This window comes from Rhipicephalus microplus, chromosome 3, assembly GCF_043290135.1.
Source record: "Rhipicephalus microplus isolate Deutch F79 chromosome 3, USDA_Rmic, whole genome shotgun sequence".
Classification (NCBI taxonomy): domain Eukaryota; kingdom Metazoa; phylum Arthropoda; class Arachnida; order Ixodida; family Ixodidae; genus Rhipicephalus; species Rhipicephalus microplus.
This window is the reverse complement of record NC_134702.1, coordinates 236,619,099-236,645,955: the sequence shown is the minus strand read 5'-3', so window position 1 is coordinate 236,645,955 and position 26,857 is coordinate 236,619,099. Positions and strand designations below refer to the sequence as shown.

The following is a 26,857-nucleotide window of genomic DNA, read 5'->3' as shown; positions in this document are numbered from 1 at the left end:
GGATTCCTCAGGCCGTCTCGCCCGTTGGGCTCTTCGCTTACAAGACTACGACATCCGCGTTCTGTACCGCAACGGACGCCAGTATGCTGATGCCGACGCCCTCTCGCACTCCCCTCTGCCTGAAGCTGACGTGCTCTGCTCAGTATCCTCGGTTGCTGTTTCTACCATTGATGTTGACATCATCGCTACCGAACAGCGAAAGGATAATTGGATCGCCCCGCTTATCGACTTGCTCTCTGATCCGTCCGTAACACCATCCACGCGTGTCTTGCGTCATCGAGCTCATCGTTTCGCCACTCGTGACGGCCTCACGAATGACGAATGGCGAAACCCGACTCCTCACAGTCGTGGACTCTGAGGAGTTAGGTTTGTACGAAAGAATGGTGTCCATAGCTCATCGTTTCGCCATTCGTGAGGGCCTCCTACACCGACGTAATTATGACGCCGATGGCCGGCAGTGGTTACTCGTGATACCCCTCTGTCTGCAGTCGGAGATATGTGAATCTTTCCAGTCTGATCTGCAATGCGCGCACTCTGGGGTATTTAAAACCTACCATCGCATTCAACAACTCTACTTCTGGCACCGGATGCACCGATACGTGCAGCAGTTCGTTCGCTTCTGTCTCGCTTGCCAACGCCGCAAACCGTCAGCTCACACGTCACCAGCCAGTCTGCAACCGTTACCTTTCCCTGACCGTCCGTTTGGGCGCATAGGTATCGATTTGTATGGACCACTTTCTCTGACGTCGGATGGTAACCGCTTGACCATCGTCGCCGTAGATTATTTAACGCGATACGCTGAAACCGCTTAAGTCTCGAGACGTGGACAATTTGCTGCCCACGACGACGTTGGTCAGAAGATGGTTCCAGTGGCTCAATGAGGTAATTCACTGGTGACGTTTTTTGTAGCACACGATATGGGCCGTGATACTAAGGGACCAACTTGGTAGAAAGGCCAGGTGTAGCAGAAGGGACATGCAGCCAGACGGACGAGAATAGATTGATTGGTGGTGATAAATCATGGTGTCCAGGTGAGCAGAGGGACAAACACCTCGATATGTATATATCAGCAGTACAAAAAGATATCATCAGAGCGTATGAAAAAAATCGGCAATTTTGAAACAACATATCAAAGTCAGAACGAAGGGCACTCGATGAACTACAAAAAAACACTGAAATTACTATCAAACCGGCTAATAAAGGGGGCTGCATAGTAATTCTAAACACGTCGGACTACTTAAAGGAAGGGGAACGACAGCTATCAGACACAAAATTCTACCAAGAACTTCCAACTGACTCGACTCCCGAATTTGAAAGGGAGATAAAAGTAACCCTAAACGATCTCCGCCGGGACGAGAAAATTACCGGCAAAATGTTAAAAGCAATGTTACCGGCCCAATCTCTTTCCGGTCGATTCTATTTGCTCCCCAAAATACACAAGGCAGGTAATCCGGGACGTCCGATAGTATCCAGTAACAGCACATCAACAGAAAATATATCAGAATTCATCAATTCCTTAATAAAAAACATCCCCCCAAATTTTTCCTATTACCTAAAGGACACAAACCACTTCATCTGCGAAACTTCAAGTCTCGACATCCCAGGCGGCAGTTTTCTGGTGACCATGGACGTCTGCTCACTGTACACCAACATACCCCACCATGACGGAATAGCGGCTATGGTTTCTGAATATGTAAAATCTGATTCATCAACTAGTGTAAGTGGCGAGGTACTGTTTACACTTCTTGAACTTGTACTAAATTTTAACCATTTTAAGTTCAATGGCAAGCATTTTCTTCAGGTCAGTAGCACTGCAATGGGCACGAAAATGGCCCCAAACTTCGCGAGCACCTTTATGGCTTCACTTGAAATCCCATTCATTGAGGGACGCACCTTGAAACCTTTCTACTACAGAAGATACTTATACGATATTTTTATGATATGGAACCATGATGAGGGTAGTCTTTTCCGCTTCATAGAGGATTTTAACAAGTGCCACCCGTCAATAAAATTCATGCACAAAATTTCCAAAACTAGCATTAACTTTTTGGACGTCACTGTCACGGTCGAAAATGACCGCTTGTCAACAAACCTTTACAAAAAGCCTACAGACCATCAAATGTACCTACATTTAAACAGCAGCCACCCAAAGCATTGGAAAACGGGTATTCCATATTCTCAGGCCTACCGGTACCGAATAATATGCACCGATATGCGGGAATTGGACAGACACGCGGAACACCTAAAGCATTCTTTATTGAAACAAAATTATCCGGAAGACATTATTGACGATGCCATACTACGTGCTCGCAACGTGAACAGGAATGATATTATTAAGGGACCAAACAGAGTATCTAAAACGACTTCCCAAACGAACCTTGTACTAACTTACTCCTCATCAGCGCCCCGAATCAACAACATACTGTCCCGCCATTTCAACATAATCAGGCAAAGCAAACGACAAACTTCTATCTTCGCGAAGCCACCTCACGTGGTGTACCGCCGGGATAAAATTCTGAAGGACATTCTTGTCAGAGCAAAAACAACCACCCCCAAATTTCAATCAGGGTGCCATCCCTGCGGAGCCCACAGATGGTCACAACACGTGAATCCAAAGCGAACTTCTCGGATTTCAAAGTCTGCATAACTGAAAGCCTTAATTGTGACTCCAGTAACGTAATATACATGCTATATTGCAACATCTGCGGACAAGAATATATCGGCCAAACAGACACGCCATTTCGGCTGTGGTTCAATATTCACCGGTACCACGACACTTCACTGCCGAAGCTACATTTATCTAGAACTCTGCGCCTGTCAAACCACAGTTTTGAAAATATCAGCGTAACTCTTTTGCAGTCCGGTTTCTCAAACAGACGCGAGCGCGAACAGCGTGAGGCATATTTTATTTTCAAATTTCGAACATTAGTAGCCGGCATCAACGAGGACCCGGGTAAACTCAACTGCCTCCGAGAAGTAAGCCAGGAGGGAATCGGCGACAAAGATTGATAGCTGGAGACCATGCTTTTTTCTGACTGACTCGTACGTGTACACTGTCCATTCATGTTTTCGTTTTTTCTTCATTGATTTTTTCTTTTCTTCCTTTTTCCACATGCACATACAAAGTGTTTTCGTTCGCCTACCACTTGATGACCATTGAAGGGAAACGGACGAAGATTAAAGGTAAAAAGAGCCGACCGACCCATTAACGGGAGACCCTTCCTTTACGCACGCCGCATGCCGACCGACCCATTACGGGGAAACCCCTTCTTTACGCACGCCGTCACGGACCCTCCCGGCACCGCGGCGACAATCTTGGGTGGCGCGACACACGTCGAAAACTGAACAGCACGTGATAAGAAACGTATGTGGACGTACACGGACAGTTGGTTTCGTTCTCAGTGTTGACAGTGGTTCTTCCTCTTTTTTACTTTCTTTCCTTTCTTTCTTTTTCTTTTTTTCTCTCCCCCCCTTTTTTCAGTTCCCTCTCACTCTCGCAAACATGTTTTAAGGCGAGAGGGACGCGGCAGCAACGAAGTTTGGAAATTCATGTCAGTATAACTCATCCCCTGATGAAGGGAGGACCCCTCCCGAAACTGTTGGGAAATATATTTATCCTTGTTGACAACGCTCCCGTTGTGCCATATCCCATACCTTCACAAAGACTAACTGGACCATTGAATTATTACTCCCACTATATATATATATATATATAATTTTGAATACCATCAAGGCAATTGCATTTAAGAGAGGAGTGAGTGAATACATTACAACAAGTCAGGAAACTGCGGTACAAACAGCAGTACAGAAGTAGCTATAACTTCCACAAAACAAGTTATACGGTTCAGAAAGGTCGCAATGTTCCTGTTGCGACGAAAAAAATGCGGCTGAGGTTAGCATAGGTGACAATTTTTTGGCATTCAAAAAATATACATACATTGAACAAGTGAATTTCACAGATATCAATGCAACGTTGTACAAAATCAAATGGCTTTAAATTTAATATTATGCACAGCGGTACGAAACACATCTGGGTTGCAAATTGTAGCATTCTTAGAAGGAAGGTGGTTCCAGTTGTTAGAGGTATGGGGAATGAAGAAATAGAAAAAGACCTAAAACCCCCGAATGCAGAGATGTTACTTGGCTCGCGACTTCAACTTAACTTGAGCAAGTCGGCGTGAAGCAAGCAGCGGACTTCAAAACGCCCAAGTCAGCCTTCGCATTTCATAGATGCTCAGGCTGTCTTGCTTGGTCAAGTCAAGAACGAGCTTCAAAGCAGAAACACGCTGCTCGCTTGCTAACGAGGGTAATAATGAAGTTGTTCGCGTAAGGCATGCATTACATAAAAAACGTACGTTTAAAATAACTATAAAAACGAAGGGCCACAAGGATATTCCTGCCATTTTATGGCTAACGAGCGTCACGTGGTGCCTGTCGTCACAGCGATGCGCAGTGTTGCTTCTGTAAAGCGTTCGTTGCCCGCTGGTTTCAGTGGCCGCCCAAATGCGACGTGTTTCTCGACGGTTTCTTGTTTGGAGGCGACGCAAGCATCGTGTTGGGTTCTTTCGTCGTTTTTTTTTCAATCGAACGCCACGGCATGTATTTGTGCTGACCTGGCTCACGAGGTGACGCGATTTTCATGGTGTTTGCCTTTATGTTCGCCTGTGTGCATGCCTGTAGTGGGCTAGGTCGCAGTTATATATGAAGAAAAAACAAGTTCTGGGAACAAATGTGATTCGTATCTTTTTGTTGAGCTTGGTAAACAAGAGAAAAAGCGGGGGTCGGGACATTGCCCTCAGCAGAATTCTGTCTCGCGGGGTGCAGCAGTGTCTCGCTGCATGATGGTGAAGCGGATAAAAAAAACCCGTGATAGGGGCACCTCTTTTTTATGTGTGTGGAATTCAACGTAGCGTTGTGCTACAAGCGATGCTATCTGAGCGAGAAACGGTGCCCTAGACAGGACTAAAGGATAGACGAGGCACACAGACACAGCACCAAGTCAATTTTGTACCGAAAGAGGCGGAAATGGTCGTCATGTTTAAGAAAAACAGAAATGGCTTTTGCGCTTACGGAACACTTCGGCGTCGTCCCCACGGAAGCGATTAATATGCACGTGTGTATAGTCGACACAGCCTGTAACACCAGGGAACTCAGCCACTTCATAAAAGTCCCGCATAACTATAGAAAATGTTGCTGGCTGCGGAAAGCGCACCAGCATTGCGTACAGGTGCTTTGCGATTAGTAGCGTAACTTTTCCTACTGCATGGCAAACTGTCGACTACGGAATGCGGACGAGATTCCCGGTGACTGTTTGGAATGTGCCAGTGCCGTAAAACCCGAGAGTCATCAGTAGCTGTAACACTGGGGGCACAGGCTGTCCTCGGTTGTCCCCACTTTCAAGGAGCGGCAACATACCCAGCAGCTGCCGCACGGCGTTCTTCGTGAATCTGTGTCGAGCGTGGAATCGTTCCTTGTCGTACAACTCCATCGGATTTTCTCCGTCACGTATAGCGGGTCCAAGATTCTTCGGCAGGCAGTGCGCCTCGGAAAATGCTACGCTTATGGCGAGGCAAGCAAACTCAAAAGCGGCCACCCTCTGCGCGAGGTCAATTCGAGAGGTGGCCATGTTTGAATAACGCACGAAGTCGCTTTCAAGCTAGCCCCACAGCTGACTTGAAACTTGTCCTGATTTCAACCAAGCCAAGTCGCCTTCAAGTCATCCGCAAGTTCGAGAACGATTTATGGGGACCGGCAAGACTGTCTTGAGTCAAGAACGAGTCAAGTACGAGTCAAGTAACATCTCTTCATTCGGGGGTTAGTAAGAGGGAACGCTAACTTTATGAACATGATCTCAACGCGAGGATATGTATGAAGGTGGAGTAAGTCTAGCGTGGCGAAGCATATTGTGTGAGAATACTTTATGGAATAAGCACAACCGTGCAATTTTACGACGTGACGTCAGAGATGTTAGACCCAAGTTACTTTTCATTCCGGATATGCTGGCTGCTCGCTGATAGAAAAAATGAAACGTGCGGCGTTGTTTTGAATCATTTTGAGTTGATGACTAAGAATTTCCGTACATGGATCCCATATCGGTGATGCATAGTCGAGTTGTGAACGTACAAGAGATTTGAAAAGGAGCAGTTTTATCGAAGAAGCGGCGAAATGAAAATTTCGTCTTATGTGGCCAAGCATGCGGTTGGCTTTGTTGGTGATGCTCTCAATGTAAAGATTTCAAGATATAGGTCAGTAGTGATATGTATGCCCAAGTATTTATAAGAAGTAACCGCTTCAAGAATGTTACCATCAAGGTAATACGAGTGTGCGTTAGTAGTGATGCGAGAAACTCGCATTGATTTGCACTTTGTAGTGTTGAGAACCATCTGCCATGTATTGCACCAATGGGATATCGCATTAATGTCAGATAGGGGTGCGTGTATGTCACTATCTTTAATGATTTCCCGAAAATGACAAAATCGTCAGCAAACAAATGTATTGAAGATGAGATACATTTGGGCAGATCATTGATATAAATAATTGGCAGGCATGGTGGTAAAAACAGCCATAGCATTGCAAATATTCAAGTAGATCCTCCGTGAGAACTGCAGTCACAACGAAAACGTTTACTTCGACAGCTTTGGACAGAGCTTGGTCTCTTCGTCAAAAATGAGTGAAGGCAAGAAAAATGGCCTCATTTCCGACCCCTGCCAGGCTCTGGTAGGAACTGTCGAAATAAACGCGTACAGCGTTACTGTTCTCCCAGAAGATGTTTTAATATATATATATATATATATATATATATATATATATATATATATATATATATATATTAAAATACAGGTGTTGTACGTCGAGAAAGGTTCAGACGCAGCTTGGCAAATTGTGCTTTATCAGGCAGGTCTGGCTGATGGCAAGCGGCGTGCGCGAGCTACTACTACAGCCACCGATCATCCTCGTCTTCTTCATTACCAGCAGAGCATCCGTTATTCAGATACATTACAATTACTCCCCGCGAAATAAGGAGCCATCCTGGCGACCTATGGACAAGTAAACACGGGAGGGTCGTAGCAGGGCTTAAGTCTCGAGACGTGGACCATTTGCTGGCCACGACGGCGTTGGTCAGAAGGTGGTTCCAGTGGCTCAATGAGGTAATTCACTGGTGACGTTTTTTGTAGCACACGATATGGGCCGTGATACTTAGGGACCAACTTGGTAGAAAGGCCAGGTGTAGCAGAAGGGACATGCAGCCAGACGAGCGAACCTGGATCGCAGAAAGTAGTGTTATTTGATGCGTCATGGTGGTGCTTTTGCTGTCCTTGGTCTTGGGTTGTGAACGATCTTGCCAGTTGGCGGCATTCTTCAGCGTATGTAGACACAGTCGTGGACTCTGAGGAGTCAGGTTTGTACGAAAGAATGGTGTCCATAGTGCAAGAAGGTTCGCGTCCGTAAAGGAGGAAAAAAGGAGAGAACCCAGTAGTGCTTTCAATGGCGGTATTATAGGCGAACGTGATAAACGGGAGCACTCGGTCCCAATTGGAGTGGTCTGATGAGATATACATAGACAGCATGTCACCAAGGGTGCGGTTGAAGCGCTCTGTCATTCCATTGGTCTGGGGATGATAGGCGCTTGTAGTGCGGTGAACGATGTGGCACTCGCGCAGCAATGCTGTGATGACGTCTGACAAGAATACGCGACCACGATCGCTCAGTAACTCCCGAGGTGCTCTATGACGTAATACGATGTTGTGAAGAACGAAAGTCGCAACGTCTTTTGCTGTAGACGAGGGAAGGGATGAAGTTTCGGCATACCGCGTGAGATTGTCGACGGCAACTATGATCCAGCGGTTACCGTCAGCAGTGTTAGGAAGGGGACCATAGACATCGATGCCGACGCGGTCGAATGGTCAGGATGGGCATGGTAAGGGTAGCAAGGTACCGCTGGCGTGATAAGGGGGAGTTTTTCGTCTCTGGCACGCCGAGCAGGCCCGAAAGTATTGTCGTACAAAACGGTACATGCCACGCCAGTAATATCGGAGACGTATGCGAGAATAAGTCTTCAGAAAACCTGCGTGGCTACATTGGGGGTTGTCATGAAACGTGCAACAAATTTCGGATCGCAGATGACGTGGAATCACGAGTAGCCACTGACGTCCACCGGGTGCGCAGTTGCGTCGGTGCAGCACGTCGTCGCGAGTGGCGAAGTGCTCTACTTGCCGACGCAACGTGCGAGAGGGGGGGAAGCCGTCAGCCCAGCCAGGATGTCTAGAATCGAAGCAACCCAAGGGTCCTTGCGTTGCTCAGATGGCATGTCGGCGATTGCATGGCAGTGGCATCGCAGGTTAGACTTTCACAGCAGTCCGGGTCAGGGGGTAGAGGCGAATGGGATAGGGCGTTTGCGTCCGAATGTTTCCGGCCGGAGTGATAGACCACGCGAATATTATATTCTTGGAGGTGTAATGCCCATCGGGCGAGGCGACCGCTTGGATCCTTCAGTGACGACAACCAGCAGAGGGCGTGATGGTCAGTCACGACGTCAAATGGGCGCCCGTACACGTAAGGTCAAAATTTCTCTATTGTCCAAATAATGATGAGCCATTTCTTTTCAGTGACAGAATAGTTGATTTCGGCTTTGCTAAGAGTTCGGCTAGCGTAGGCAACCACGTACTCTTGGAAGCCATCTTTCTTCTGTGCAAGAATAGCACCTAGCCCGACACCACTAGCGTCAGTGTGGATCTCTGTGGGTGCCGATGGGTCATAGTGTCGCAGAATAGGCGGGGACGTGAGGAGGCGGCACAGTATATTGAAAGAATCGCCACAGGTGGCAGACCAAGCTGAAAGGTCTCTAGAGCCGGCGAGGAGCTTGGTCAAAGGAGCGATGATCGTCCCGAAATTGCGGACGAAGCGCTGGACGTAAGAGCAAAGGCCTATGAAGCTTCGGAGCTCTTTCATGGTGGTCGGTTTGGGAAACGCTGAAACGGCTGTAAGTTTGGCAGGATCAGGAATAATGCCGTCTTTTGAAACCACGTGGCCAAGGATCGTAAGCTTTCGAGCGGCGAAATGGCACTTCTTCAGATTCAGTTGCAGCCCCGCAGTAGAAATACACGCGAGGACTTTCTCACGGCGGGTTAAATGGGTTGCGAAATCAGTTGAAAAGACGACAATGTCATCTAAGTAACAAAGGCAAACGTTCCATTTGAGGCCTCGAAGGATAGAGTCCATCATCCACTCGAAAGTAGCTGGCGCGTTGCAGAGGCCGAAGGGCATGACTGTGAATTCGTAAAGCCCATCGGGCGTGATGAAAGCAGTTTTTTCGCGATCGGCCTCTGCCATGGGTACCTGCCAGTATCCAGAGCGCAGATCTAAAGAAGAGGGAAATTCGGCTCCCTGTAGGCAGTCAAAGGCATCGTCAATGCGTGGCAGTGGATAGACATCCTTGCGCAGGATTCGGTTGAGACGTCGGTAGTGCACGCAAAACCTGATGGATCCGTCCTTCTTCACCAACACAACTGGAGAGGCCCAGGGAATGCTTGACGGTTCGATTATGCATCGTGTCAACATTTCGTCAACCTGTTCATTGATGGCACAGAGTTCGGTAGTTGACACACGATATGGACGCTGCCGTAATGGCGTCTCTTGACCGGTACCTATACGGTGAACAACAGATGACGCTCGACCTAAGGAAGGCTGATTGTGGTCAAACGAGGCTCGAAAACACTGTAGGAGCTTGATCAGCTGTTCTTGCTGCCCAGGCGTGAGGTTGCAATCAATGGACTTGCGGAATACATTCATAGGTTCATTCGCGTCAGTTGCCGGTGTAATGGCACAAATCGGTAAAAATGGCTTGTCTGGATATATCGGGTCTTCAAAAATACAATTTAAAGTCTCGAGGCTTCCCAGACACTCGCCGCGTAGCAGGATGTACTTACAGAAACGTTGCACGCATAAAGTACCGCCGAACCATTGGAAAAGTTTATGACGGCAAACGAGAGGACGATGGTTCGGTGTTGCACACTAGCTATAGTTGTTTGGAACAAGAGCGCCGAGTTAGTGACAACAGGGAAAACACAGGCACTAGGATGGCGGACAACGGCGCGATGCAGACGTCAGCTGCGGTGAACACTTTCGAGGGACTGTGGTGGTCGATATCAAGCACGGATTCGTCAACGTGAGTTCAGCACGAGTGCAGTCCACGAGAGCCTAATGGGTAGAAAGGAAATCCCACCCTAGTATGACGTCGTAAGATGAACGTGGGAGAACAACAAAGTTGACAGCGTACCAAACATCTTGAATGAGAACGCGTGCTGTGCGTTGAGCTGTCGGTGCGATGAAATGGGAGGTGGCTGTACTGAGAGCAAGATTAGTAAGCGGCGTTGTAACTTTTCTCAAATCGCGACACAGTTTTTCACTAATTACAGAAACGAAGGTGCCTGTGTCGACAAGTGCACGTACAGCAACACCTTCTAATAGCACATCAATTTCGTTGGTCGGACAAAGTAGAGGTCTTAGAAAGTTCGACGACGACGCAGTTCTTGCCTCCGGAACTGCGGCTGTTAGTTTTTCTCTCGAGCGGGGCTCGTGCGCCGAAGCACCGGGGAGACAGATCGGCGACAGGATGGTAATGACCGGCGAGAATCGACAGGGCGTCGTGGGGACAATGAGTCGGTGATAGAAGATGGTCGCTGGAGATTCTGGGCAGCCTGGTAATTTGCAGAATTCCCATGGTCTGGAGGCTGGAAGTTGTGACGGCGACCGTAGCGTCCTATATGTCCCACGAAACCGCATGCGAAACAGATGGGTCGATTATCCAAGGTGCCTCATGAGTTAACGACAGAAGGTGCAGGGGGCGAAACGGGATGGCATGCCGTGTATGTAGGCAGCGTCGTAGGGTAGGAGGACCCGGTGCCCCGGTATGCGCCAGAGACAGGTGGGGCTGGGGGTCCAGCGACGACGGCAGCGTAAGTCAGCGGCGTAGGGACAGATGGCGATGGAGGCAGTGCTTGCGTGACCTGTGTCTCAATGACCTGGCGTAGACGTGGGTCTAACGAGGTCACTGGCACGGATGCTTCGGACACAAGAGAAAGCTGACGCGCAACTTCTTCACGAATGAATTGTTTAATGTGGGGCAGTAAGACAGTGTGATCAGCAGCGACGTCGTGCACGAGGGCGGAAACTTCAGCCGTATCTTCAGCGGCGCTGCGCGTCGAGACACGCTGCTCACGCAACTCGTCGTACTCCTGACAGAGCTGGACAACATCGGTGACGGTCTGTGGATTCCTAGCAACGAGCATCTGGAAAGTATCATCGTCAACTCCTTTCATCATGTGGTGTATTTTGTCGTGTTCGGTTAGAGATTCATCGACGCGCTTGCAAAGAGACAAGACATCTTCAATGTAACTTGTAAAGGTCTCGTCCCTGCGCTCAACTCAACTCGACTACGGAGACGCTGTTCCGCGCGAAGCCGGCGCACGGCGGGACGACCGAAGACCGCGGCGATGGTGGTCTTGAAGGCGGACCCAGTTGGTTATTTCGCCTTCGTGGTTCTTGAACCAGAGGCTGGCCACATCAGCGAGGTAAAAGCGCACGTTTGTGACCTGGTCGCAGGCGTTCCACTTGTTGGAAGCGCTTACGATTTCGTACTCGACGAGCCAGTCCTCGACATCTTGTTCGTCGTTGCCGCGAAAAATTGGTGGGTCGCGTTGCCGAGGCACGCCAGTACAGTAGACTGTCGTTGGTAAGGCAGCTTGAGAAGGGCCAGGAGCAGTCATGGTGAACGGTGAGGGTAGCGTCCGATTGCGAAGTTCCAGGTTGATGGGAACCCCGGCTCCTCCACCACTTAAAATAGAGGTGTTGTGAGAAAGGTTAAGACGCAGCTTGGCAAAATGTGCTTTATCAGGCAGGTCTGGCTAATGGCGAGCAGCGTGCGCGAGCTACTACTACAGCCACCGATCATCGTCGTCTTCTTCGTTACGAGCAGAGCATGCGTTATTCACATTCATTACAATATATATATGTATATATATATATATATATATATATATATATATATATATATATATATATATATATATATATATATATATATATATATATATTGTGATGTGACGGTGAAGGCAACCTTCATTAGGCCCAGAAGACACGGTGAAGCGACCACACTCAAGGCACAAAACTCAGGCAAGCCAAATCCCCACAGCAGAAGAAGATGACGACCACTCATGATGATGAATATGTGTAAAGATAGTAGATGTGCTTCATGAATGCTTACACTAACTTCCCCCTACGTGAAAGCGGTCATCCTCACCGCAGTTCTTGGCCGCAGTTTAAAGCGAGGAGGAACGCCGTATGAATGGCTTCATGCGGGATACGTGGACTATTTTTGCTGCCCTGTAGCGGTGGTCCGTCGGAAGAAGAACGGGCGCCATGCGATAATTCACAGGAGACATTTGCTACAAGACAGTGTAGGGGCCAATAAAACGTAATTGAAACTTCTCGCACAGGCCGGGATTGCGAATGAATGTAAGAAGGAGGACTTCGTCACCAGGGCTGAAGGATACGGCACAATGAGAGGCATCATATTCAAGCTTGCGATCCTGTTGCTTGGCTTCAGTGTTGACGCGAGCCAGCTGGCGGCAATGAAGTAGACGAGACACGTATTCTTCACTTGAAGATGAACATGGTTTGACAGGCGCAGAGAAGAACTAAACATCGAGGAAAGAAGAGAGGAAGCGACCGTGGACGAGGTAGAACGGCGATTAACCGGTTGTGCGCTGTACAGATGTATTATACGCAAAAGTGACAAATGGCAAAATGGTGTCCCAGTTTCTGTGGTCGGGTTCCATATACATCGCTATCATATCTGACAGTGTACGATGAAAGCGCTCAGTCAGGCCGTTCGTCAGAGGATGGTAACTGGAGCTTGTTTTGTGTGAAGTGCCGGATGCCTTGAGCACTTCTTCGACAAGTTCTGAAAGAAATACTCGTCCACGGTCACTCAGTATTGCACGAGGAGCTCCGTGTCGAAAGATTATTGCTCGAAGGATGAAGTCAGCCACTTCCGAAGCTGATGCAGAAGGCACGGGAGCTGCTTTGGCGTAGCGGGTCAGGTGGTCTACAGCTGTAACTATCCATCGATTGCCCGTGACAGTATAGGAAGCGGACCATACAGGTCAACGCCAAATACCTCGAATGGTTGCAGGAGACCCGGAAGCGGTTGTAATTGTCCACTTCGAGTTGATGTAGGTAGCTTGCGACGCTGACAAAGGGCACATGAGGCAACGTACTTCGCGACACAGGCGGACAAGCCCGGCCAGTAGTAGTGACATCTTATGCGGTCATACGTTTTCTGGAGCCCATGTGTCCAGCATACATGTCGTCGTAATATGTCTTGAGGACTTGAGCCCGAAGAGAGCGAGGTAGAACGGGCACCCAGCGTTGACCATCAGGGTGGTAGATATAACGGTACAGGACGTGGTTGTTGAGCTTGAATTGCGCTAGCTGTCGGCGAAGACGGGCGTTAGGGGGTCGGCAAGTTCCGTCAAGACGGTCCATGATGTGGCGACAGTAAGGGTCAGCACGTTGGTGAGATAAGAACAAACCGCACTCGCTTGAAGTAGTTGGGTCCACAGTAGCTAATGACGAAACATGTAGGAAAGAGACGGCCAAAAGCTTCTCGAGTGCGCCAGTGGCGGGTTTGTTAAGTGGCTCCGAAGAGAGCGGGCAACGCGAAAGTGCGTTGGCGTCTTGATGTTTGTTTCCAGACTTGTATGTAATCGTGAAGTCGTATTCTAATAAGCGAAGAATCCAGTGACCAAGGCGGCCGGACAAGTTATTGATTGTCGAGAGCCAGCACAAGGCATGATGGTCCGTAACCACAGTAAAGTGGCGGCCGTGGACATAAGGTCGAAACTTTTGTATCGACCATACGACCGCTAAGCACTCCAGTTCGGTGATGGTATCATTCTTTTTGGCAGGGGTCAGTGCACGGCTCGCGTATGCGACGACTTGCTCACGTGAAGATTTGTCTTCCTGTAGGAGAATTCCACCAATGCCTCGACCACTAGCGTCTGTATGCAGCAGCGTAGGCGCGCTTTCGTCGAAATGGCAGAGGACTGGTTCGCATGTGAGTGCACACTTCAGTTGGGCAAGCGCCGCTTCACATTCAGGCAACCACACAAAGGCGACGCCTGATCCGAGCAACTTGTGCAATGGTGAAGCTATTCAGGCGAAGTCTCGAATGAATCGGCAAAAATAAGAAGCGAGGCTGAGAAAACTGCGCAAATCTTCGGCTTTTGAAGACGCGGGAAGTGTTGGACAGCGAAAACCTTGTCTGGATCAGGACAAATACCATCCTTGCTTACTATGTGGCCTTACACTTTAATCGTCTTGCTCGCAAAACGGCACTTCTTAATGTTCATCTGAAAGCCTGCGTTTGCAAGGCATGTAAGAACTTCGTCCAGTCATTGCAAGTGCTGAGGGAAGGTTGACGAAAAAATAACGATATCGTCTAATTAGCACAAGAAAATCTTCCACTTCAAGCCTCGTAAAACTGTGCTGATCATCCGCTTGAATGTTGCTGGAGTATTGCAAAGGCCGAACGGCATGACGTTAAATTCGTACAGCTCATCTGGTGTTGAAAACGCTGTCTTTTCTTTGTCATCCTCCTGCATGGGTATTTGTCAGTAACCTTAACGCAGGTCTAGGCTTGAGAAGTACTCGGCACCTTGCAGTGAATCCAAAGCATCGTCAATGCGCGGCATGGGGTAAACATCCTTATGGGTAATCTTATAAAGTGCTCTCTAGTCCACGCAAAATCGCACAGAGCCATCTTTTTTCCTTACTAAAACAACACGGGATGACCAAGGACTCGCGGAGGGACGTATAATGTTCCGTTGCAGCATATCGGCTACATTTTCTTCAATGATCTCACGCTCGGACGAAGCGACGCGATATGGTCGACGGCGTACGATGGAAGTGCCATCTGTCTGGATACGATGCCTAATAATGGACGTCTGTCCCAGAGATGAGGAATGGGCATTAAACAATCTCCTATGCTTTTGTAGCAAGGCGAGCAACTCATCTGTCTGTGAATAGGTCAGTTCTAAACTAATAGTCACAGCAAGAACAGAAACGCTTGATGAACGTCCAATAGAAGGAAGGTCAGAACACGCTGGCATAAGCGGGACAACATAGACAGGTTGGGATTCAGCCATTCCTGTGCCTTTAGGAATGTAGAATTTTCTCAGACGTCTGGTTTGTAGCGTAGAGAAGTCCGGAGCCATTGTGGAACCACGCTAAACCTGAAGCAAGGGCTATACTTCTTGCGAGACAGCGTGCAGATGGTTAGACAAACACGTCACCAGAGTCGATCACATTAGAAGTGATGGTAACTATTCGCTGATGACCAGGTGGTAGCTCGGTATCTTCAGCAGCGAGCAAGCGAACGGGCTTGTCATCCGCATACAGGGCATAGTCAGTTTCCATCATATGAACAACATTTTCTCGACAGCAGATGCAAGCGTTCGCCGTAGACAGAAAATCCCAGCCTAATATAAGCTGGTGGGCACACGAACTTATCACAGCAAATTGCACAAAATGAAGAAAACCAGCTATGAAAACACGAGCGGTGCACATAGCGGCAGGTCTAATGGTGTCCCCTTGAGCAGCGAGCAGTGTAGGTTCATCATTAGGGGTGGTGACTTTTGGCAGACGTGAGCAGAAGGAACGATCAATCGCAGACAAACAAGCACCAATGTCTGTTAAAGCGTCCATGTACACACTTTCTATTAAAACAGATACTGTAGAATATGGACGCACTGGAGCAATTTCTGTCTTTTCGTTCGATGCAGCGTTTCCTCCAAAAGCTGCAGAGGTTAGTTTTCCGGGCGTTGGTTGGTGAATTGCGAGACAGGTCGCAATCGAGACGTGTAGCGGTGGAGAGGTGAGGGTGAGCGGCGTCTAGTAGAGTGGTAAGAAGTGGTTGGCTCAGATGTCGCAGTTGGAGACGATGAGTGACGTAGCGGCGGATCATAAGGACGACGTTGGAAAGCGTACCAGCTTGTCCCATCATCCCGTCCATAGGTGTCGTATCCACGACGCTCGTCCTGCTGACGCTTCCGACAGACGCGTGCAATGTGGCCCCGATAGCCGCAGTAATAACAGATCGGACGAGGCGGCCGCCATGATGGGTGAAAGGGCTGGCTAGGCGCACTCGGAGTTAACGAAGCCTGTGGGACAGGCGTCGAGTGTGCGGGCATCGGTTGTACGACGGGTGGTGAGCCAACGAGGACTTGTGCGTACGTCGGCCCGGTCATGGACGCCAACTCCTCTTTGATAACGTCGCGCAAAAGAGTGTTGGAGGGGGGAGGTGGACTCGGTGTCATTGAGAGGTCGAAAGATTGCAGCTCTTCTCGTATAATCCCCCGGATCATGGCACGCAATGAGGCATCAGTCGTGGTGGTGTTTTTAGCGCTGTCCGGTGGTAACCGTTGGGACTCAAGTTCCTCTAGGCGTTGGCACGTGGCAACAACGTCAGTGACTGTGGTCGGGTTTTCTATGACCAAGGCATTGAACGCGATCAAATCCCGGCTGCGGTGGCTGCATTTCTGATGGAGGCGGAAATGTTGTAGGCCCGTGTGCTCAGATTGGGTGCACGTTAAAGAACCCCAGGTGGTCGAAATTTCCGGAGCCCTCCACTACAGCGTCTCTCATAATCAAATGGTGGTTTTGGGACGTTAAACCCCACATATCAATCAATCAGGCATTGAACGCGACCGCGCCGATCTCTTTCAATAGATGACGAACTCTCTCTGATTCAGATATGGACGTGCTGAAACAGTGACAGAGAGCAAGCACATCCTCTATGTACGATGTGTAAGACTCACCGCATTGTTGCTTGCGAGCATCTAGTGTCTTCTTCGCGAGAGCTGAACGAACCACCGGGGTGCCGAAATTTTGGCGAAGCTGTTGCTTGAAACGTGTCCAGTCCGTAATGTCCGTTTCATGATTTAAAAACCATGTTTTCGCTACGCCTGTCAGATAGAAAGAAACACGGCGAAGCTTGGTAGGATCAACCCAGTTGTTAGTGGACCTCGCTCGATAGAACTGGTCCAACCAATCCTCCACATCTTCACCTCGAAGTCCAGCGAACGTGGGCGGCTCACGCTGGTGCGCGGTGATAATCCACGATGGGTAGGCCGTGGTAGCTGGGGCCGTGGAGGTAGACGCAGAAGCGCCAGTTGGCTCATCCTGAGGCATGTTACCGGACACCTGGCTCAAACGACGACCTGAGCAGAGCTGCAGGAGGCAGATCAGGCTGGGAGAGGACGGAAGATCGTAGAGCACTCTCCACCACTTGTGATGTGACAGTGAAGGCAACCTTTATTAGGACCAGAAGACACGGTGAAGCGACCACACCCAAGGCACAAACTGAGGCAAGCCAAATCCCCACAGCAGATGAAGATGACGACCACTCATGATGATAAATATGTGCAAACATAGTAGATGTGCTTAATGAATGCCTACAATATATATATATATATATATATATATATATATATATATATATATATATATATATATATATATATATATATATATATATATATATATATATATATATATATATATATATATATATATATATATATATATATATATATATATATGGGATATGGCACAACGGGAGCATTGTCACCAAGGATAAATATATTTCTTTCCCGACAGTTTCGGGAGGGGTCCTCTCTTTATCAGAGGATCGGGATATATATATATATATATATATATATATATATATATATATATATATATATATAGTTAGGGAATTGTCACTGGTGGTTGCAGTGATAAATAAAAGTGGGCTTGAGAAGACTAACTTGCGAAAACTTTCAATATTTGTACTTTTCAGCTGGTGTCAGTGATAAGTACATTGTGAACGAAAAATGCACTATTGGGTAGCGCGTAAAATGTATGTGAGACACAGAAGAAGGGAAGGGACTCACAGGAGAACACGCTCCCCTTTGTCCCGTCCCTTTCCTTGTCCTGTGTCTCGTATATTTTACGCGCCTAGCAAGCTATATCTTACCAACATGCCCAACTTCATACTCGTGTAAAATATACTGCTTATAAACGTTAGGGGCCCTCAAACACCTTTCTATCCAGTATCTAAAATTGCAAATATATCAACTTGGCACGTAAATCAATGCTGGCATCAGCGAGATCTGATAATGACAACTATGTCACGAAATGCATATGCACGGCAAAGTATGAGTAGAAATGAAGGAAATTCTATATGCAAAGCATTTCTTTGACTACTACAAGCATTTGTGGTGGCTATCTGCGTTTTTAACAATTTCTCTAGTCACATACGTCTGGTGCTCTCGTGGTGTCCCCCTTAATATGGCATCAACCACCGTTAGCATGGACTCTCGTGTCAACCCATTATCTTGGCGTGAATTAAAGTTAGTATGGGAGAGGAAGATGGTTTTACAAATTTGACGCGCTCGTGGTGACATGAGTGTTGTCACAGTCCTGTCGCGTACATCATGAAACATTTCTCGCCAGACAGTGTCACTTATTCGCGACTGGGTATGTACCAATGATGTGCAAGTATGTGCCATTGGTGACTGACACTTGTATGTACCCAGGAACGACGAGAACACACAGGGGAAGTTTTAACGCGTGAGCATTAGGAAAAACCTGATATCAGCAGCGTTGAGCCGATGAACGCAGGCAGTAAATGTCAGAATCCAAGCAGGGATCAAATTCAAACATTCTGCGTGTTTATCAAGCATTCTACAACAAGGCCACAACAGGTCTCGGAACTACTTCTTCAATAGATCGTAATGTTCTTAAAACGACAATTGTTGATGCAGTGTTGGCTATCCATTTTATAAGCATTGCATACGTACTGCTATGATATAGATTTCTCGTCGAATGAGCATAAATTGTGGTTAGGTGTCATGCTCTGAAGTTTATTTATGTAGCAATTTGCAGGGCTACTAACTTCGCGAGCCCCAGCGCTTCATGTTACCTTATTTCTTCTGGTGAAGCTAATACTGATGGTCATGTTGGCATCGTCGCCCAAGTGCCAAGAGCTGGTTATATAAAGATTTGCAACTTTATCATTATATGCCTGTGCGTTCAAGATTTATGTATAAAATAAGTGTCATTGCATGACGTTTCGTTTAAGTAAAAAAATACAGCACGGTTACGTTCCCTCCACATGGTTCGCATAACGTCGATTCTCAAGGTACTTGTGATCTGGCGAACTGTTTTTGCAGTCACTGAAAGAAAAAATGTAACACCATGGGTGATTATGCGTAGTGATGATACTAAACAACCATGCGCTAAAGTAATTCGAAGAACTAACTAGAAACAGGTGTAAATCAACAAGAACAGCAATTGAAATGAAACACAAACGAGTGGTTTGGCATTGATGATAATGAATCATAGAATAAAAGCAACACTAAGTAAAACTTGTGTATACATGGCACTCATGAAACTTGTGTATAAAAACTTGTGTATTCATGGCACTCAGTTTTATGGTAAAAACTGGTAAAAGTGGCAAGCATGTAATACGCAATTTTGCCTTGTCCGTGACATGGTGATCTCGTCGCTTTACTTTTATGTGCGCAGGATCGTCAGCCTTCTTGCGCTTTCCTTATTGCCGGATGATAATTCCTGAAATTTGTAGATAAACTGATTCGCGTGCTTAATGTTCATTGGAAGATTTAAAACAGGGTTCTAATATGATTGCTCTTAGGTCATTGAGTAAGTGCCCTGTCGTGGTGGATGCTTAGATAGGGACAGGTTAGGAGAAAAATGCGGCATGCACCTTCCGATTATTCATCGGCAGTTTGAATCGTGTCGCTCTCTGGTCTCTGTACTGGAGTTTAAAAGCTGATCACACAGTTATTTGCATCGCATTCATAATCCCCTATAACTTAAAGGTAAAAATTGATGCCAAACTCTGCGCTGAAATGTAGGTGATCGTATGCAGGCACACATTGCTACGTCGTTCGCAACAAATAAGGGTGGCAACCTTAACGAAGAAAAGGAGCTAACGCAGATTAACTCAGCATATTGTGCAAGTTTTTTGACTTACGATTCACCACCTGTGATATGAAAATATGATAATGAGATCGTCGTTCTGCATGAAATTGTTGTGGTGCCGTCGTAAGATGTGGTTAACGTTTGGTACTTGTACAGAATGTGTTAATATTAGGTTTGCAGATGGTCGCTGTGAAGCAGGCTTGTTGGAGTGAAAGAGTTCACTCCAGTGTATTGCACTGGCACGTTTAATGGCATCGTCAATTATTTGATGTGGGTACGTTAGTCTTATAAAGGCGTGTTTACACTAGAGAGACATGACACCGATTTTGGTCCACGGGCCGCCTTTGGGAGTGTCTTTTGCCTTGCCGTCTGCCTATTTACACTGCAAAGACACAAACAGTTCACTGGTGGTCTCTCGAAGGCTCCACCCACGCCTTGTTGTGCTCACAGTCTTTCGTTGGCCATTTCTATAGTCACATTGAAGGTACACACAGCGACACCGACTAAACTTGCACACCTGCCCCTTGCTTTCAACCATGCCCCTTGCTCTGCTACTGTCCCTTTCCGACTACGCGGCGCAGTTCCCGCCATAATCGATGGCGGTGAGGGACGGGGATAGTAAACAGTAGCGAAGCGAAGAAAAGATTTCCGTTGGGTGCTCGAAATGCCTACTCAGACGCCACGGAAGCCTCGGAGTGGGCATTGTTAACTCCCCCAAGATTCTCCCTTCGTGGTCGGTTGAAGCTAAAACATGGAGCGAATAAGACACACCGACGACTGCTCTACGAATGCGTTTTGCTGGTGTTTTCAATCTCTAATCATGCTACGCTACGAAGAAATGCTGTCTTTTGAGACGACGTCGTCGCCATTGGCCTGGTGTGACCGGGGGGTCAGGCGACTTCGTCGGCGGGCGACTCGCTGGCCGATGGTCTTTGTCTGCCTCGTGTCTTCGATTGGCTCGTGTCAGTATCGTGTCTATCTAGTCTAAATGCACCTTAAGCGCATCCCTGAGTGACGACTCAGAAGAAAACACAGGTTGGTGGGGTGCAAGAACTGCGACACAGTGCAGTCAGCAGTTGCTTGTGAATTCCCCTTGAAGCAGCTCTGTGTTCGCTAATGTTATGCCACTCTTGCCTTGACACTGATCGTTAGTTGTCGCTCCTGCGTGGTGCAATGTATGTTCACTTGAAAACTTAGCAGATTATGCAGTGACTAGACAGCGTTGTCATTTGCTTAACCTTTTCTTTTGCTCCGCTGGGAACTGCTTCTAGCTGTAAATATTCACCATGCCGAGCTAAGCGAAACCCAGAAAATAGCAGCGGGTGACTCGAACATACCCAACGTAGTGCTGGCGTACGCTAAATCAGTATGCTTCTCGGCCTCCTTCAGAACGAGCGTCGGATAAGATAGCAAAATGGAGCTTCGAATGTGACGACATGTTTGAGTTGTTTGATGTCACACACAATAAGTGAGAAGTGGCGTGCGTGAGAAATATTCATCAGCAGGCACATGCCAGCAGTCAACATGAAAAGCCTGTTGCCGTCCTGCGTCAGCAGGTTCGTTAAGGATCCTCAGGGAATTTAACTCAAAAGTCATTTTTACGAGACAATTGAGAATTACGGAAATATTATTCATTGATGTGTCACAAATATGTAGCAGTAAATCACTAATCAGAAAAATGTTACTCACGTGGACGAGTTTCATGAGTTCGCTCCACCTAAATTTGTTCCTGATCTCCAGGTCCTGGAAGGTAACAAGTGACAGATGTGTGGCGCGAAATTAGCAATACATTTTGGGCTACCCACTAAGAAAAAAAACAATCAAAGCATATTTACGAGGTGAAGGATGATGAGTGGTCTAAGCTATTACCACATTCATTGCCCACTAAAACATGGAACGACGTGAGGACAAGTGCGTACACAATATACTTATACTTATACACAATATACAATATACTTGCGTACACAATATACACAATATACTTATACACAATATACAATATACTTGTTTTTTACTTATCACACTAGTTGTTTACTTATCACAACGCGCTTATGGCGTTGAAATGTTCACATCGATAGTCATATGTATATGCATATTGTCAGGAGGTCGTGACACACACGAAGGGAGCAGACTGGAAGTTCTGGTTAAACTGTTTATTTGGCTGAACTTGTGACCACGTATAAGAAAAGTCAAATTGAAGCAAGTCACTGGTACAGACAGTGATGAACAGAGCGTCAGCCGGCGAGAAACTTGCAAGAGGCGAAGCGTGGTCGAATTTATACAAGTGCCTCCGAATATTTCAGCCTTATCACTGGTCTTCGCGCAAGCTCTCGAATAATCTCAAGTGTTCGCGTCCTGCGAGCAATCTTAGCGGAATAACCCACAATGATCGCGAAGCTTCCCGAACAATGAGGCGCAGTTTGCGCTGAGCATTCCTGACCCAGGCTTTGTGGGAGAAAAGCGAATCAAACAAAAGTGAATATAGCAAACGCACGTGGCGCCATCGTCTATGTGAATTTCTTAAGGACCGCTGGGAATGACAATAGATGTGTCTGCGAGGCTTGTGTTGGCTGGTGTTGAGCGAGGCTTCAGCTCAAGAGTGAATACGACTGCGTAAATGAAGCTTCTTTAAAACAAAACGTTCTTAAGATTATCTCAACCACGCGTACTACCGCATAAAACAAAAGTCCACTTGCCTTGACGGCACAACGAAGCGGCGAAATAAACAGCCAACATAAAGTGGTAGAGAAAACACTTGCTTTGCCGCCTGAGTGTCATGTCAGACGCATCCTAAAAGAGTACGCTTCCTGGAAGTGTACATCCATGCAGAAGTTTTGAGTGTTGACGGACCCTGAAACACTTTTTCAAGTAACAATAGAATGAATTCACTGAAGAGCTTATTGTTTCACGAATTCATCACCGCAAAAGTTTAAGAATTCATCCAGTGCGAGTGAAGATTTGTCGCATGCTGCAATTGCATTCTCTCTTCTGTCATCGCGACGAAAGCACTCGAAGCTAAGCAGAAAAGGATGGCTGGGGTAAAGAAAAACATCGCGCGCGCCTCGTGACCTTGAGCACTTTTTTTTTCTTTTCATTGAATGCGTGACCTTTTCATTGTCATTGCGTGCACGCATGGACAAGTAGCGGCCTCCAGTGGCAATCTCTGTAACGACCAACTGCGCCGTATTCAAATCAGCTGATGGCAGATAGCCTTTTTACGAGTGATATTTGAGCGTCTTCCATGATTTGTCGAAAGAAAAGAAAGCAATCTTTAGCTGTATTTGTAAAAGAATTGTGAATTCCAGGTCACGTGCTGCGTTATATTATTTTTCTCGCGTGTTGTCGAGAGCATCTACTACCGATCGGCAGCGTTTTCTGACCATGCTCAAAAACTGTTGCAGGGCCCCTTAAAATGAAACTTGTTTCTGTGCAATGGCTAATCATAAATAGAGTATTATGTGCTATTTTAGTAAGAAATGAATCATTTTGTCGAGAAGCTAGTTGCGTCTTCGAGGTATACAAATTCAAGTGAAGTTCGAAGCTCACATATCTCGGCAATCCTTTGCATCCAGCAGCCTCTAGTTAGGATATATATATATATATATATATATATATATATATATATATATATATATATATATATATATATATATATATATATATATATATATATATATATATATATATATATATATATATATATATATATAAAGAGAGAGAGAGAGAGAGAGATTGGCCATATGGTTGTTTATAAATATCCGTAGCGTGTCAGCCGGTGAACCGGGGTAATATTGGGCGCGGTGACATACCGTGGCCGCACCGTGAGAGGGGATAGCTGTGGCGCTTGTAGTTAGATTTTTCCGCCGTCTTCTCGCACACTGCCCGCATCTGTTTGGGAGTTTATTTTCCGTTTTTTCTTGTAGTTCACATACCGAAATCAGTAAAATACTGCTGCAGCTTCTTCCCTGACTGTAGGAAGTGCTAAATAACTTCTCCAGAAAAGGGTCAAGTTCCTCATAACGCCTGACTGTCCGTGTCGTCCTTTATGACCCCATAAATGAAAACCCTGTGGCCGGGCGCGCCGACTCTGTAAAAAGTGATGATTCATTCCGTGTCCAATTTAAGCATCAAGTGGGCATAAAGAGTAAATTCACTCATCTTTGCTGCTAGAAATGTGCTCAACCAAGCTACTTCAGTCATTGCAGGTTTTTATTTAAAGACGGGCCACTATTGACATGACAAACATGCGCACATTAAATTTTTGTTAAGTTCACATAGCCCTACGAAGCGCAGCGCAAACGGATTCCGCGCTTTGTGGGAAGCAACACAGCATTGTTACAGCCATATGCAGCCGCAACCTTTCTGTTATCATTCTGGTCAAACGTTAGAAACACGCACATGCGTTCTTCAATCAGAGTCGTAACTTTTCGTTGTGGCATGATCCTGAAATTACGGAGCTTTAGAATACCGTTTGTAATCGCTGCGGGCGTAGCGGGCGCCATATGAGTTTTAGAATAGCGTTTGCTCTACTGCGATCTGCCACGCACAATCGCAGTGACAACGTAGCTTCGAAACCAGCACTTGCGGGCCACATGCGGGCCGCCATCACCGCACGCAATTTCGGATTTTTTACGTGTGGTCCACAAACGCGAACGCCGACTCGCGTTACAACGCATGCGTAATGGCAGTGACCGCACCACAGGGGCTAACAGTGCGCTATTCTAAAACTCCCTATTTATTGCTGAAATGGTCTACGGTGGTCATACGTTGCACATTCGCTCGCCATCGAGCCACGCAGGAGGAAAAATTACGACAAATGGGTTCAGCTCCAGAGGTTCTACGAAGGGGAAAATTGTGATATAAAAATGTGATCATCTGCAGTATCAATTCACGCCCTTGCATGAGCATGTTTCGAGGTTTTGCGTACTGTGATCTAAACGGTGAAACCATGTATCAGTAAACTTGCCAGTGTCCCGTTTTTTTTTTTCAGCTTCATTTACAAGCTGTGTGATATTTCAAGACTGCTGATCAAAACAAGATTGAGAGGAAGTGACAGTGGCTATAGGTCCATACTACAAATGTAATACCTAAGCAAGCAACCCTGTGAGCTGCAGTCACGCACGGCAGGAGCGTTGGCCGCAATTTCTTGCGCAGGGGGCACCATTTTGTTAATAGCTGAGCCCGGGCAAGCATATGTAGACTAGTATAGACCGATATTGTGTGCGCCAAAAGCCTGTCCCCCCCCCTCAAATTTTTCCTCATGAAAAAATTGGGGGAGGGGGGGGGGGGGCTTCTGGTGGTTGGGAACTCGCGGGGTCCAGTACAGACATGGGGACAGACACCCGGAGAGGAGGATGGTGGTGGTGCAGACTGCAGTAAAAGATACCTTGGCGAGAGAAGTAAGCTAAATCAAAGAAATAGAAGGTTGAGGAAAGAAAAGGTGCCATTTCTGCAGCCCTAATAGGAAGCACGGCTCCGCGCCTTAAGCGAAGACTGGAGCTGCACATGTATGATTAAAGAAAGGAGGTTTCGTTGAAGGCACTGGCCGAACGCGCAGAAGCAACCGGCCACATAATAGACCAGCGTAATCTCAAAATAACAAAAATTATGAGAAATGAACTGGGCTTCTGGGCTATACTCGCTGACACTCTCTGGCAATTAAGATAACTGTGCACATTTTTGAATGTGATGACGGCAACTTCGCCCACATTGACGTCCCTACAAACTATAATAAATATACATAATCTAACTGTTTGCACATTCCTTTTTTTGTTGTGAATGGGGCTCTCGTGCGAAAACTGAAACGTCAGGCGTTTATAAGAACATTTATGGTCTGTGCTTACATTCATGATTGATAAGAAACACAACAACAAAAAGGATGCTGACAGTGCCACTGCCAGTGGCATGACAGCAGAATCGCGTACGTAGCGCACTGTGGCATGCCGCCGCTATATTTTACTAAAGCTTTCCGCATTGCGTAATCTGCAGAAGTCCTCACACACGAAGTGGGAGGAAAACAATGTTGCTGTCAAAATAAAGTACCTCGAAGTCGCGGTAAAACAATGCATGCAACCGCCAGCTCTCCTCCACGGGAGCGAGGCGAGATCACGTAATCCAACCATGTACTTCCCACCGATTTCAGTGCTCGCGCCTTCAGTGTTAGGCCTCGTGCCCTATAAACAGAGGACATGGCTCTACCTTAAAGAATTCTTCCTTAAAGGAGACGGCAAGAGGTTAACTAGTTCTGGACAGTGGGCTTGCTACCGTGTACATTGCAACAAGATAGAGGTATTGAGGCCTTGCACTGAAAGTACTGAGAAACGTAAGCCATACTGTCCTTTGGACTCAAATAGCAGCCGGCAGAGAACGAATCAAACGAAACGAAATTCCCCATGAAAGGAGACGGAAACCACCGCAGTAGCCAATGCGGCGAACTTGGACCTTAGCTAGGACCCGGATTATTGGTGGTTCATGAGGTTCTCTACGCTGGCTTCGAGTCTCAAAGCACTGCCTCTGGCTGTTCAAGAGGGTCCTGAGCCAGGGCGTCGCGTGATATGGAGACCCACTAGCACTGGTACGGTGGAGCTCGCAGCGTATAACTAACGACATTGTGGGATAACTGCCATAGTTCGGATGGTGCAGGCTGCAGCGGCAGATGCGATAGCCGGTGTGACCCATACATGAGCACCAGTGCCTTTCCTGCCAGCTGCTTGCAGAACTTGAAGGCAGCAGCCTGTCGCTGGGCAGCAGCCGGTGTCCGCCGTTTGGTATGCCTACAGAACAAGAGATGGATGTCCGCAGGCCATGCATG

At 47.1% G+C, this 26,857-nt stretch overlaps 1 protein-coding gene across 2 annotated transcripts in view; it reads right to left on the bottom strand.

Moving 5' to 3' along the window:
• LOC142803526 (uncharacterized) overlaps window positions 1-26,857 on the bottom strand; it is a 135,154-nt gene that overhangs the window by 10,755 nt on the left and 97,542 nt on the right. Inside the window, exons 5-6 of one of the 2 annotated variants that reach the window (XM_075888655.1) lie at window positions 21,736-21,789; window positions 18,752-19,277 (exon numbers count right to left, since the gene is read on the bottom strand). In XM_075888655.1, coding sequence (XP_075744770.1) covers window positions 19,275-19,277; window positions 21,736-21,789 — 57 coding nt within the window. In that variant the 3' untranslated portion in view covers window positions 18,752-19,274. Of the gene's footprint in view, window positions 1-18,751; window positions 19,278-21,735; window positions 21,790-26,857 lie in introns of those variants that run through there. The other variant, XM_075888654.1, reaches the window with a different exon arrangement.